Raw genomic sequence first — 14,193 nt, 5'->3', positions numbered from 1 at the left:
TGTACCAGGCCATGGCCCCTTTCCTGAGGGTCGTTGAGAACAGTCGGCATTTGAGGTGCCCGGTTATATCATTGCGGTAGTCGAGCATCGCGTTGACGTTGTCGACGTGATCGTCGGGATCTGTAGTCCCGTCGTACACAGCTAGATTTGGTGGTTTCTCCATGCCTTTGGGGAGCGGGGCTTCCATTATTGCCCGAGATAGGGGGCAATGCAAATCTTCCTCGTCGCTCCTTAAGGGAGACAGTTCGTTGTTGTCGGGGCTGTGCCCGCGCCTTGGTGATGTTCTCGCTCGACCACCGTCACGACGAGCGCGTGCCCTGCTGACGTGGGGTTCTGGAGAGCGACGTCCTCGCTTCTTCGTTGGCTCCGAACATTGTTGTATCCTACTCACCGGCTGGGGCCGGGCCTCTTGTCGTTCGGCTTCGAGGGCCATGATTCGTTCGTGCTGCTGGTGGAGCATAGAACCGGCCTGATTGAGGGCATTCACCATGGCAATCATTACGGCGTCTCCTTCAACGGGAACGGGAATGGGATGAAATGTCTCTGCCCCTAAATTGTGGGCGTGAGAGGCATCTCCGTTGTTTTGGGGCTCTGGAGACGGGGTGGATGGATGACCGTCCCGAACGTCCGCTTCATGGGATGGCGGGCCGTCGTCCATATTGTAGTTGACGAGGGGACGGCTGCGATCGCTATGTTGTTCTCCGGCCATGTTGGAAGGACAGAAATAAATGAGCTTTTGATCCTCGTTTGATGAAGATGGGGATAGCTAGTTCCCACAGACGGCGCCACTGATCGCACCTGATCAGGAGGGCCTTCCAAGGTCTTGGTGAATGGGCCGGAGAATGAAGTGAGAAGGGGGTGTACCTGCAAGGTGCTCCAACGCTTAAGTCAGAAAAGGTACAGAATGAGGTTATCAGAGTGTGAGTTAGCATACCTGCCCCTTTGCCATGAAAGGGGTATTTATATTGAGCCCCCAGCGCTGGGCCAAGGCTCCTAATGGGCTGGATTAGCTAGGCCCAAGGAGGAGCTGCCAGGGGACGCGTAAGAAGCGTTAAGACCTAGACCAAGGTCTGCCCCCTGGTCCAACTGCCCCTATCCCTAAGGAGACAATATAGGGGAGTTGGGTGACGTGGTGAGTGAGATGCCGTTATGGCTCTGCCCGACACAACTTAGGTGTCCGCGACGTGGGTTGACGATGAGTGGATGGAGATCATATGAGGAGGACCCGCTCGTTGTCCGATACGTATTTAAGGGGCCGGGGAGACATTCTTCGGGCGGACGGTCGTTCACCTGACGTGTCCTCGTGGTCGCTTGGACACGGTCGTTTGGACGTGGGCTTGGCGAGCATTGGGCCGTGCCGTGCCTAGTGTCATGGCCCAGTCCAGAACACCAACAATAATAATAAAATTAAACTGATATTAAATTTTATGGAAGGAGTTAAATTTTTGCAAATGACGATTGTTCGAATTTTGACAAAAATGTGGAGCCATAATCCTAGTTGTGAAGATGTCATCACCTCCACGTGTCCCACAAAGGTTATGGGTTGTTCTACGTATGTCCTCAACAGGAAACTCCAACTTGTTAAGTCTAATTTAAAGCTTAAGAACAAGAATTATTTTTGGTAATGTGAAGGATAATGTCGACATATCTCAAAGATATTCAAAACCTAATTGCCTCTTTAGGACAATCTGACTTGCTTGGAACCCAAGAATGGAGTGCTCATTGCAAACTTGACCAGACTCTTAACTTGGAAGAGATATTTTAGAGAGAAAAGGTAAAGTTAGGTGGCATGCTGAGGGAGACAAAAATACAAGGTTTTTTTTCCCACGAATTGGCCAAACTAAAAATGCAACCATGTTGGTTCAGTCAATCAAAGTGGATAATCAGATGGTCACGGATAATTAGCAAATATCAAGCCATGTGATGGAGCATTTTCAACATCTTTTTAACAATGGTTCTATTTTGATGGACTTCAGCCTGGTGGATGAAGTATTCCCTAATCTTGTCAATTAATAGACCAATGCTCTATTCTGCTTGAATAAAGATGGTGCATCAAGTACAAATCGATTTGGCCTCTATTTCTTCTTGACTTATTGGCACATCATCAAGGAGGATATTCATCAAGCAACCTTGCAATTCTTCAAGAATAGTTGGATCTTACCAAACTATAATTCAAACACTCTTGTGTTAATCCCTAAAATCCAAGGAGTAGACAAAATTGACCAATTCAAGCAAATAACTTTGGCTAACTTCAAGCACAAAGTCATAAACAAAATCATAGTTTACAGGTTGGCCAAGGTCATCCCTCACATCATTCCTCAAGAACAAAAGGGTTTTATACATGGAAGGATTATTAGAGATTGTATTCTTCTCACTGTCGAGGTTTCTAATTTAATGCACAAGAAAATATATAGAGACAATATCGTTATAAAAGTTGATATCTAAACGGATTTTGATGCACTCAACTGGGATTTTATTTTATCAAGGTCTTACAAAGATTTTGTTTCAATGATATCTTTTGCAAATGGATCAGATGCATCATATCTTCTACTCATGTGTTTATTCCTATCAACGGCCAACAAATAGGTTTATTCACTTGTAAGTAAGGGATTAGTCAAGGTGACCCCTTATCTCTTTTTCTTTTTGCCTAGCTAAGGAAGTTTTAAGCAAGGGCCTCTCAAAGCTTGCTTTTTCTCAAGAAATTCAGTTTATTAATGCCATTAGGAGTCATAACATCCCTTCTCATACGTTGTATTATGATAAAATTGGTCTTCTATAAATGTAACATGGCCTCAATATATTCTATTTCAAATCTCTTTAAGATATATGCTCCTTTCTCAATCCAATAAATCAATTCCTCAAAACCAATCATATATGTTAGATTAATGAGCACTCAAAGGCACTATATGATTGCGACCAAGATGGGATTCTGTATAATTCATCTTCCTTTCCTCTAGTGCTCATATATTTAAAGGCAAGCCCAAATCCGTTCACTTTCAATCCATTGCAGATAAGATATATTTCTATCTTTCCAAATGGAAAGCTTCCCTTCTGTTTATTGTTGGGAGACTTCTTCTTGTCAAAACTGTGATCCAAGGTATGCTTATGCATACTCTTATCATCTATGCTTGACCTTTATCCTTGACAAAGGACATAGAGAAATGGTGTAAAAACTTCATTTGAAGTGGTGAAACATCAACTAGGAAGCTTGTTACTGCTGCATGGAACAAACAGAGTCAGAGTTTGGAAGTTGGAGGTCTCGAGCTTAGATCTGTATCCTTTATCAATGAGGACTCTAACATGCTTCAATGTTGGAATATGGAAAATTCGAAGGGTCATTAGGATAGAATCATCAAAACTAGGGCTTTCAGACCAAATGGCCAAATCAGGCATCATATATCCTTTTCCATATAGACTGAATTAAAGAATAATGTTAATGATCTCAAGTCAAACTCTAGATGCCTCATTGGCAAAAGAGAAAAGATTAATTTCAAGTTCGATAATTGGGGAAATTGAGTACTTGTTGAGCATCTCAATATTCCCAATTCCACTTTCAGCAACCTTAAAAGAATATTGATTTCTTTCATTTAGGATAAGTTATTGTCTATCCCTTCTAATCTTGTGTCTGCTTTCCCCTTCCTTGTTAGTTTGAATAAGGACATAATAATCTCTAATGATGGCGATAATAGTTTGGTGTGGTCCTCTAATGAAGATGGTAAAATACCACTAAAGGTTGCCTACAAGCACTTAGTGACTTTAGTGGGGATCCCTCAATTAACAACAAGGGGAAAGATAATATGGTTTAAATGCATCCCTCCTTCTATCTCCATGCTCTTTTCGAGGCTCAATCATGGGAAGGTCCTAACATATTACATTCTTTCCCAAAGAGGATTTCATATGACACACATCTACAGTTTATGCATGTCTCAAGTAGAAAGCATAACTTAGACTTTCGTTGATTTCACTTTTGCTCAGAACCTTTGGAGGTGGTTGGCCAATATCTCCAATATCCATCAAGTAATCTCTTCCATGGGTGACATTTGGAAGCTCATCGAAGGTAGCAACTCTTGCCATGAAAAATATATTCTTTTGTCCTCATTTGTACATATTATTAATGAGAACTGAAAAGTTAGAAACAACTCTCGATTCAATTGCCATAAGTCATCCTGGAAATATTGCTATATTGTGATTCATTCTCAGGTTTCTCTTTTAGGAACCATGATTAAACATGTGGCTAGTTTGTCCATTCATGTCTTTGTGCTCCTCAAAACTTTCAAGATCAAAGTCAAGCCCCCTCATTCCCGAAGGATTCTTGAAGTTATTTGATCTCTTCCCATGGTTGATTGGATCAAAGGGAATACAAATGGTGCCTCAGTTGGAATTTCTAACCTTTGAATTTGCACTTCAAAAGTTCTTTGAAACACGAGAGGCAGAAAAACAAGGGAAATAGTATAAGATAATTAGTAAAGTGATAAAACCAATAATAATAATAAAATAAAACTGATATTAAATTTTATGGAAGAGGTAACACTCTCTTTGTTGAGCCCAAGGGTGCAGTCTTGGCCATAGAGCATGTTTTATCATCGAATTGGTTGCACTTTTGGTTGGAAACAAATTCCATGTTACTGATTAGGTCAATTTCTAAATCAATGTTGGTTCCTTGGATAATAAGAAACAAATGGAACAATTGCTTACTTGAATTTAAGACAAAGAATTTTTCGGTATCCCACATATTTAGAGAAGGTAACAAATGTACAAATATGTTAACTAAAATAGGTCTAACTAAAATAAGTGGAATGGTACGCACACCAATGTAATTATGGATTTTAATATGAACTTGCTAGGCCCTAATTTTAGGGTTCTAAACTGTCATAGTTTTGGTTTAATTTTCTTTATAAAAAATTGATCTAAAAATACTAATATTTATTGCTAAATACGCTTCGAATATGAATATTAACTTCAACCCTATAAAAAAATATAAATAATGCTATTTTGACATTAGTATTTGACACCAAATACTTACATCCAACATGTTCATTATATTTAAACGGTGAACAGTGTTTTTCATTCCAGTTATTTTATAAAAATATTACTTATAATTTTTTTTAATTTAAAATTTATTTTGTAACACAAATATAAGGTTATGTCATTAATCAACTTTGTCATTGCATTAACAATTAAAAATATTATTAACCACTTATATTACTTATAATTCAATAACCAACTTAACTACTTTATTAATCAATAAAATACATAATATTAACCGAGTTTTGACGTTAAATTATTATATATAATAATCACTTTTTACACTATATTAACCGATTTTATTTTACTACTTGAGATTTTTTTATAGTTAATTTATGGTTAAATAGGACCTCAAAAATGTTTATAATGGTTAAACAATAGCTAAATAGGATCTCTATTTCTTTTTTATGATTAAACTACGAGAATTCATCTGCCCCAAATTAAACCTGACATCCCTCATTGCATGCATAAAAGACAACATTGTCTTTACAAAAATCACTTCACTCATTTATCAAATTTACATGATTTACGCGTATTTTTGAAAATTCTACGACGATATCGAAAATTTAGAAACAACTACCGAAAATTTCAAAAATATCTTAAATGTTAAAATTTTGAATTTTGTATCGGAAATTCTAAAATTTTCGATATTAATTCTAACAACCAAAAATTTCAAAATTTCTGATACTTTAAGAATTAATTTCCGGTAATTATAAACACTTTGCTTTTATACCAGAATTTTGAAATTTCCGATATGAATAAAAGTTTTGTTTTTTATCAAAACAATCACAATCATCCAAAATTGTCGACAAAATTCAAAGCAATTGAAATTTTAAACAAATATACTATTGAAAATTTCATTTTGTTGAAATTTCCGATATCCCCTAATAGATTTTACTTTGGTTAAAATTTATGATATCCCCTAATAAACAGAGAAAAAGAAAATGAATATAAAAACTTTAAAATAAAAAAATTGTTGTTCACTTTATTGGTTACAGTAAATACAATGTATGTGTAAAAAAAATTGCCATCTATAGTATAATAATTAACACATTTGCAAAGATAAATTTTCTAAAATAATTGTGATTTTTTATTTGTAATGCAGTGATAATAAATTTATTTCAATTATGCCTTTAATTACTAGATGCATCACGCTTAAATTATTAAGATATATTACTTTATTTATAATAATGAGCATCAATCATTAGTTAATAAAATTATCTGTTTTATGAGACTGAAATAGTAATAAAATGTGAACCTAGTATAAACAAAAATAACTATTTTCATTTTTTTATTTAACATTTAAAGCAATATCTCGCTTTTTCCATAAATTTACATAGATTAAAAATATTATAAATTTTAAAATTATTTTATTAAAATAATTTAGAATATAATTTATATATACGGTTAGTATAAAAATATTTTAGAGCATCAATCAATTATTATTATCAAATATTACTTTATATTTTAAGTATATTTTTTGAAAAAAACAATAGTATATATAATTTAAATTCAATATATATATATATATATATATATATATATATATATATATATATATATATATATATATATATATATATATATATAATTTCATCAGAAATATAAATTAAAAATAATAATTAAAAAAAATGCAAATAATATTAATCAGATAACAATGTTGATAAAATAGTTAAATTTGTAATAAAAATTATATCAAACTGTCACTTTAAAACAATTTTTTTTTATAGATAAATAGGTCTATTTTGGAATGGATTGAGTATTAAGAAAGTCGAAAACAAAAAAATATGTTTAACAAAAAAAATGTCTATAATTCTTTTTTTCATAAATCTATAATTTCAAAGACAATATTTTCCACATTTGTTTTTTTAACATTTAAAAGGCACAATTTTACATGTTATTTCTCTGAAAAATAAGAAGGGTTTCTCTAACTCATTCAAACACACAGTTTGAACTGAAGTGTAAACATCAATGGAAAACCCTGCTATCATCTCTCGAACTTCCAACAATCATCACCAACTCTGGTTCGCTTTTCTCATTTCCTTTCTCTTATTCTCATTATTTCTACGTTTTCATTATTCAAACAACTTTCAATCTCCCAACACTGTCATCACTTTCTCAATCAACAACACTGATTCCTGCCATGGCCGCTACGTTTTCATCCAAAACATCCCATCTCGTTTCAACCAGTTTCTCCTTCAAAACTGTCAATTTCTCACCCGAGGAACCGATCAACCCAACATGTGTCCTTATATGAACAACATGGGTTTGGGTCCTGAGATTAAAAACGAAAATTTTAGTGATATTCTTTTAACAAACACTTGGTATGCAACTAATCAGTTTTCGTTGGAGGTTATTTTTCATAATAGGATGAAGAGTTATGAATGTTTGACGAATGATTCGGCTTTAGCTTCTGCTGTTTTTGTTCCGTCGTATATTGGTCTTGATATTAGTCGTTTTCTTTGGGTGGCTAATCTTACTGTCAGAGATTCTTCTGGTTTTGAGCTTGTGAGATGGCTTGTGGAGAAACCCGAATGGAAGAGAATGTGGGGGAGAGATCATTTTCTTATTTCTGGTAGAATTTCTTGGGATTTTAGAAGGCAGTTTGATGATTTGGCTTATTGGGGTAGTAAGTTTAGGTTTTTACCTGAATCTATGAATATGTCTATGTTAGCAGTCGAGGGTAGTTCATGGAATAATGATTATGCGATACCGTATCCGACTTCGTTTCATCCGTTATTCGATAACGATGTTTATCAATGGCAGAGTAAAATCAGACATCAAAAGAGGCAGTTCTTGTTTACTTTCACAGGAGCACCAAGGCCTGAGCTTGAAGATTCTATAAGGGGGAAAATTATAAAACAGTGTCGAGGTTCGAGTTCGTGCAAGTTCATTGATTGTAGCTCTGAGAAATGTGATGATCCTGTTAATGTTATGAAAGTGTTTGAAAATTCTGTGTTCTCTTTGCAACCCTCTGGTGATTCATACACAAGAAGATCGATTTTCGATTCGATTTTAGCCGGTTGTATTCCTGTGTTTTTTCATCCCGGTACTGCTTATTCGCAATACAAGTGGCATTTTCCGAAAAACAGAAGTGAATATTCTGTTTATATACCTGTGAAGGATGTGAAAGAATGGAACGTTGATATTAGAAAGGTGTTGTTGAAGATTCCTGAGAATGAAGTGATTGCAATGAGAGAAGAGGTTATAAAACTTATTCCGAAAATTGTTTATGCAGATCCTAGAGGTAAGTTAGATAATTTTGATGATGCATTTGATATAGCATTGAAAGGGATACTTGAAAGAATTGAGAATGTAAGAGAAGAGATTAGGAAAGGGAGAGATCCTAGTATTGGTTTTGCAGATGAAGATCATTATAAGTATACATTTTCTGATAACTAGATAGTGTTATGTCCATTCAATAATACAATTAGTTTACTATTACGATGATAATTTATACTGGTTTTTACTTGAACAGAAGCATTCATAGTTAAAATTTTACATATTTTCTGATTTTTCACTATGCTTGCTTCTTGGTTTACATTTATATTTTTTTACAAAGTTTAGAGTTATTGTTTTGCCGACAGTTGAAGTTACTGTGTACTTCAGTTGCATATTCATTTTGCCGACAAAAAATGGACAATGCTGAGAATTTAGAGGGTCATATTGATGAATAGAAGAGGTATGGTATGGGATGCATGTGAATGGCATGTAATGTAACATATGAAATTTGGGTAGCATTTAATATAGTCACAGAGGTAGAGTTGAGACAGGACATAAAAATCATGTAGATTCTAATTGGAAAATCCCTTATTATAGGCTTTGATTAAGGGTAATTTTCCATGACCCTAAAGATGCCATTTGTTGTCTTTTTGACTACAAAAGAATTGCAAAGACCACTTTTTTGAGGGGTCAATACTACTTTTCTTTTGCTAAAGTCCAAAGTGATAGTTTACTTTTAAATTTGTTTATCTCATCCCCTCATGAATGTTTTCGGAATGACAATATAATTGAACTTTAAGACTTAAAAATGTTTCTTTTAATTACAGTTTATACTAGTAGTTATTAAACCTTAATTTATTTTTACAGTGTGATAAAGAGTTTAATTTTTTTAAATGATTTTTATTTTATATCTATATAGAAAATTTCTAAATAAAAATTAACTAAAAAATAGTTTAAATATGTTTTATAAAATATTATTTTAGGTATTCTATCAATTTATTATGACTTTTTTGGATACTAAAATTTTTAAAAAAATATTTAAGTTAATTTATAGAACTTTTTTTAAAATCATTTTTATAATATATCTTTTTGAAAAATTATATAATTTTTCTTTAAACAGCCAAATAACTTAGTTATATTTAAAAAAAAAAAAAAAAACTCTAGTTTGGCACAAGAAGTATTTTGGGTATTGAAGAAGCCCTCATACATTGTCTATTGTAAATTTAACATTTTATTTATTTAGACAGTATAACACTGAAATAAACTCTCTTACAAGTGAATTCCTAGATTTTCTATAATAGGATCTAGCTCCTGCTTTCCACAACCACAAAAGATAAAAACACTATTTCCACTCAAAATTTAAGATTTTATGTATATCGATCATCCTTCTTATGAATATAACATTTTATACCTTCGATTTGAAATTTAATCATTGCATCTAAAACAAACAAATGTATCAATACATTAAAAATATAGAGAAAAATTGGCTTAAGACCACCTAAATGAAGACAAAACAAATAACAAATCATAAAAATGAACAACTTATTTTAAAGCTATAATGAAGCGAACCAAAGAATGTTTGGTAAGTAGATAAAATTAGTAAGAATGTTTGGTAAGTTAACAACAATAGTAATAACTCTCTATAGATCTCTCGAATTTTGAGTTTTTTTTTTAATTTCAACTATTTAACGATGATTTTATATTGACGTAAAATTTTAATTTCAGTTATTTTTTCTTCAGTTTTTAACTATTTTACTACGGTTTTAAACTGACGCGAAATTTTAGTTTTTTTTATCAATATTTTTGTGGTAATTTTAAACTTCTGCAAAATAATTGGTAAAAAACATGCTAAATAGTTGAAATTGTTGAAAATGTATCAAGTATGAGTAGTGTAGATAATAGTCTCATATTGGTTGGAAATATGGAGACTTTAGTATTTATAAGTGAGAGAACTCACTCACCTATCACCTTAAGTTTTGGATGAATATGTAGTGTGTCTCTCACAAAGGTGTTGCTCTAAAAAGAAGAAGCCTCACAATGTTCAATGCTCCCTAATGAAAAACTCTCCGGTGAATAATGGAGGATACAGGTTGTTCGATCCAATGAACAAGCAAGTAGTGATCAGCAGGGACGTGCTCGTGAGAATCTTATGTGATGAACCAACTAGTGAAGTCGAAAGAGAAGTTCGACAAAAAGTCAGAGGTGAAGCAGACCCAAGTAGACCCCAAAGAACAAGACACATGCTTGCAAGATCGCAAGCATGTGTGACTACATCAGATGATGTGGTCAATGAAGAAGGTGAGCTAGTACATTATGCTTCCTACGCAGATGTCGAACTAGTAAATGCAGCCGAGGCATTGAAAGATTCAAAGTGGGTGAAAGTAATGAACGAAGAACTAAAGTCAATCAAAATCAACAACACTTGGTCTTTTGTCGAATTTCCCTAAGACAAGAAGGCAATCGATGTGAAGTGGGTACAAGGTGAAGTTGAATCCCAAAGGAGAAATGACTCGACACAAGGCGAGACTTGTGGCGAAACGATTTATTCAGAAAGAAGAAATCGACTTCGATGAAGTTTTTGCACCTGCTGCTAGGATCGAAACAATCAGGTTGGTTGTTGGTCTAGCAAACATGAACAACTGACAAATGTGTCAGATGGATGTGAAATGTGCATTCCTGAATGGCCCCTTAGAAGAAGAAGTTTATGTTGCCCAACCAGTTGGGTTTGTGAAACAAGGTAAAGAAAGAAAGGTGTACAGGCTGCATAAAACCCTGTATGGACTTAAACAAGCTCCAAAAGCTTTGAACAAGAAGATTGATGGATTTCTAAAGGAGAAGGAATATGTAAAGTGAAAAACTGAACATGGAGTATATGTAAGAAGAAGCAAGAGTGAATTGTTTATATTATGTCTTTATGTCGATGACTTGTTGATAACAGGTAGCTACAAGAAAGAGATCGAAGACTTCAAAGCTGATCTCAACAAGGAATTCCAAATGTCAAATTTGAGTGGCATTTCATAGTTTCTTGGCATCGAATTCTACAAGAGTGGTAGAGGTTTGATGATGTATCAAAGAAGGTATGCAGGCGAAATACTCAAGAGATTTGAGATGCAAGATTGCAACCCAACTTTGACTCCAGTTGAGCCCAGATTATAACTGTCGAAAGATTCAGATGAAGATGATGTCGACCCAATCCAATATAGAAGACTTATTGGGTCACTTCGATACCTTTGTCATACAAGGCCTGACTTAGCATACAATGTAGGTATAGTGAGTAGATTCATACAGAATCCAAAGGTATCACATCTAGCAGCGGCGAAGAGGATACTAAGGTATTTGAAAGGAACTATCGACTATGGCATTTTGTTTCCTGTAATTGATGAAGGAAAAGAATGCAAACTAATGAGATACAATGACTCAAGTTGGTGTAGTGATGTTGAAGATCAAAAATCCACAGTTGGCTATGTGTTTATGTTAGGTGGTGCACCAGTTGCTTGGAGTTTGAGAAATGAGCCAGTAGTGAAATTATCGTCGTGCGAAGAATAATACATAGTTGCTTTCCTTTGTGCATGTTAAGCAGCGTGGATGGTGAATCAGGTCGAAGAGATAACAACGAAGAGTAATGGAGCAATTACCATGAAGATCGACAACATGTCAGCTATCAATATGGAGAAGAGTCTGATAGCACATGGCCGAAGCAAGCACATTGAAATGAGGTTCCATTATCTTCAAGAGCATGTAGCAGATGGGAAGATGGATCTGGAACACTGCAGAACTGAGAATGAGATCGCAGACATCATGACGAAGGGAATGCAAGTCGAAGTGCTCAGAAGACTAAGAGTTATGATGAATGTAGATAGCTTATACACAATGAATTAGGTTGTGTGTTGAATTATAATTCCTTGTGTCAAAGCAGGTTGCTCGACATAAGCAAGAGAGTGTCGAATCACCTAGTGTGTTGAGTTGTATTAGTGTGTCGAAGTGTCGAAGCATGTTGTTTCACCCAGGATTTCGACTTAGGACTATTTTTAATAGTGTTAACTATTTTGGGCTTTGGCTTAGGGAGTAAGTTAATATAAATCTATAAATAGAGGGAGTAACCTTTATTCTTGTAATAGAGAAGTCATAACATTGTATTCACAGAATTTTGCAGTTGCAAAGTGAATAAAGAAGTTTTCCACAGGTTGTGGGCAGAAAGAAACTCTGCGGAAAATATTCTTCTTCTTCTCAAACATTTATTTTCTTTCTTTCTCAAATTTTCTTTTCTTTTCATTGTCATTGCGTGGTTGATAACAATCTTGTTCATCAAGATTGATAGAAATTCTCCATAGGTTGTGGTGGATTTCCAACAAATGGTATCATGAGCCTTTGGTTCGAGAAAGAGATCAACTTACTTGTATCAAAATTCAACAGTGTCGGTGTGGTGAATAAGAAACGTTCCGTTGAAGAGTGTCAACTGCGTCAATGTGGTGAATAAGAAATATTTTGTGTGATACAAGAGTTTGTGGAAGTAAGAAGAACCTTCACTTGAGGGGGAGCATTATAGACTCACACTTGAGGGGAGTGTTGAGAATGTATCAAGTGTGAGTAGTGTGAATAATAGTCTCAGATTGATTGGAAATATGGATACTTGAGTATTTATAAGTGAGAGAATTCACACATCTCCTTAAAGTTTTAGGTGAATATGTGGTGTGTCTCTCACAAAAGTGTTGCTCTAAAAAGAAAAAGTCTCACAATATTCAATGCTCCATAATAAAAAAATTCCCCCAATAAAAATTTAAAAAAAAAAACCCAAAATTTTCAAGTGGCTAACATTGTGATTGCTAGATTAGTTATTCTGATAATGAAAATATAATTTGTGTTGTCATTACTCTATTTATAATTTGATAGTTTTGTGTTAGCAAATATTCTTTTAAAAATAATCAAAATTAAATATTTATGATGTAAAGTTATTAAAACGTAAATCGAGAATCTCTCAAAATATAAACAAAAAGCAAAGAGCATAACTAGAGTAAGACAAATCAAATCGTGTTCATTAGGCATTAAGCAAATATGCACCCCTCCATGTCAGTCTCACATATAAATGTTATCGCCTGAGAATAATCTTTATGCAATTTAGGTACTATCTCAGCAACTAACTTGTCTGTACAGTTATAATTACGAAAAAAGAATACTAGCTAAAACTCTTTGACAATTTAGTCCAAAGAAAATTTACATTAATGTGAGATGAATGTAAAATGTGTCATGTCTAATTAAAATGTTATGTAAAATGTGTCATGTCTTTGTACCCAAAAAAGTGTCATGTCTAATTAAAATGTTATGCTCAAGTTTCTAACTAGTTAAAATGTGAAATGTTTCACTAATTGGAAACTAAGAAGAAAAAAAAAAGTAGATTATCAACTTTGTGAATAATAACATAAATAAATATATGGTTTTTTTAAATAACTGTTTGGTGACATTCATACACAAGGAGACAATGTTTTAATGAAAAAAGAAAGAAAAAGAAAATAAAGAGGGTGATTTTTTATATAAAAATAAAGGCAGAGTCAAAAATGGATTAAAGAAAAAAAGGAGTTACAATTAGGTGGAGAAAGGAAACTTACCCTAAGATTAAAGATATTTTAAATTGGGTAAATCAAATCTATTTCTAGAGTGATCACTAATAATAGTATTAAGATAACAGTCAAACCAAACATCATCGACAATAGAGACTTAAATTGGCAAGTTTGCCAGTACAATGGTTGCCTTCTCTACCAATATGAGAGACAATAAGGTTTATGACACTCAGGTTCTCCCTAATTTGGAATCTTGGAGGGGTGTTCATTAATCATCGAAAAGTCCTCGCTACGCTATGTACCTTCCATTGAAATTCGGCCAACCGGGCAACTTAGGGGGGCGCATGGTGAAATTTTTCTCAGCTAGTGGAATTTTTGATGTTTTTCTGTA

At 34.0% G+C, this 14,193-nt stretch overlaps 1 protein-coding gene across 1 annotated transcript; it reads left to right on the top strand.

The window, feature by feature from the left end:
* The first annotated feature begins 6,895 nt into the window (after positions 1 to 6,895).
* On the top strand, positions 6,896 to 8,996 carry LOC127083174 (probable xyloglucan galactosyltransferase GT14). Its single transcript, XM_051023421.1, has one exon. It carries the CDS (start codon positions 6,997 to 6,999, stop codon positions 8,425 to 8,427), a length of 1,431 nt encoding a protein of 476 aa, XP_050879378.1. The 5' UTR covers positions 6,896 to 6,996; the 3' UTR covers positions 8,428 to 8,996.
* Positions 8,997 to 14,193: the final 5,197 nt, after the last annotated feature.

The sequence above is a fragment of the Lathyrus oleraceus genome, chromosome 5 (assembly GCF_024323335.1).
Source record: "Lathyrus oleraceus cultivar Zhongwan6 chromosome 5, CAAS_Psat_ZW6_1.0, whole genome shotgun sequence".
In the NCBI taxonomy this organism is placed as follows: domain Eukaryota; kingdom Viridiplantae; phylum Streptophyta; class Magnoliopsida; order Fabales; family Fabaceae; genus Lathyrus; species Lathyrus oleraceus.
Note: the sequence above shows the minus strand (reverse complement) of the source record. Positions and strands in the feature narration are given on the sequence as shown.

Bases quoted from the DNA above. Each gene is read 5' to 3' on its own strand.
- LOC127083174 (XM_051023421.1), top strand. From the start codon at position 6,997: ATGGAAAACCCTGCTATCATCTCTCGAACTTCCAACAATCATCACCAA.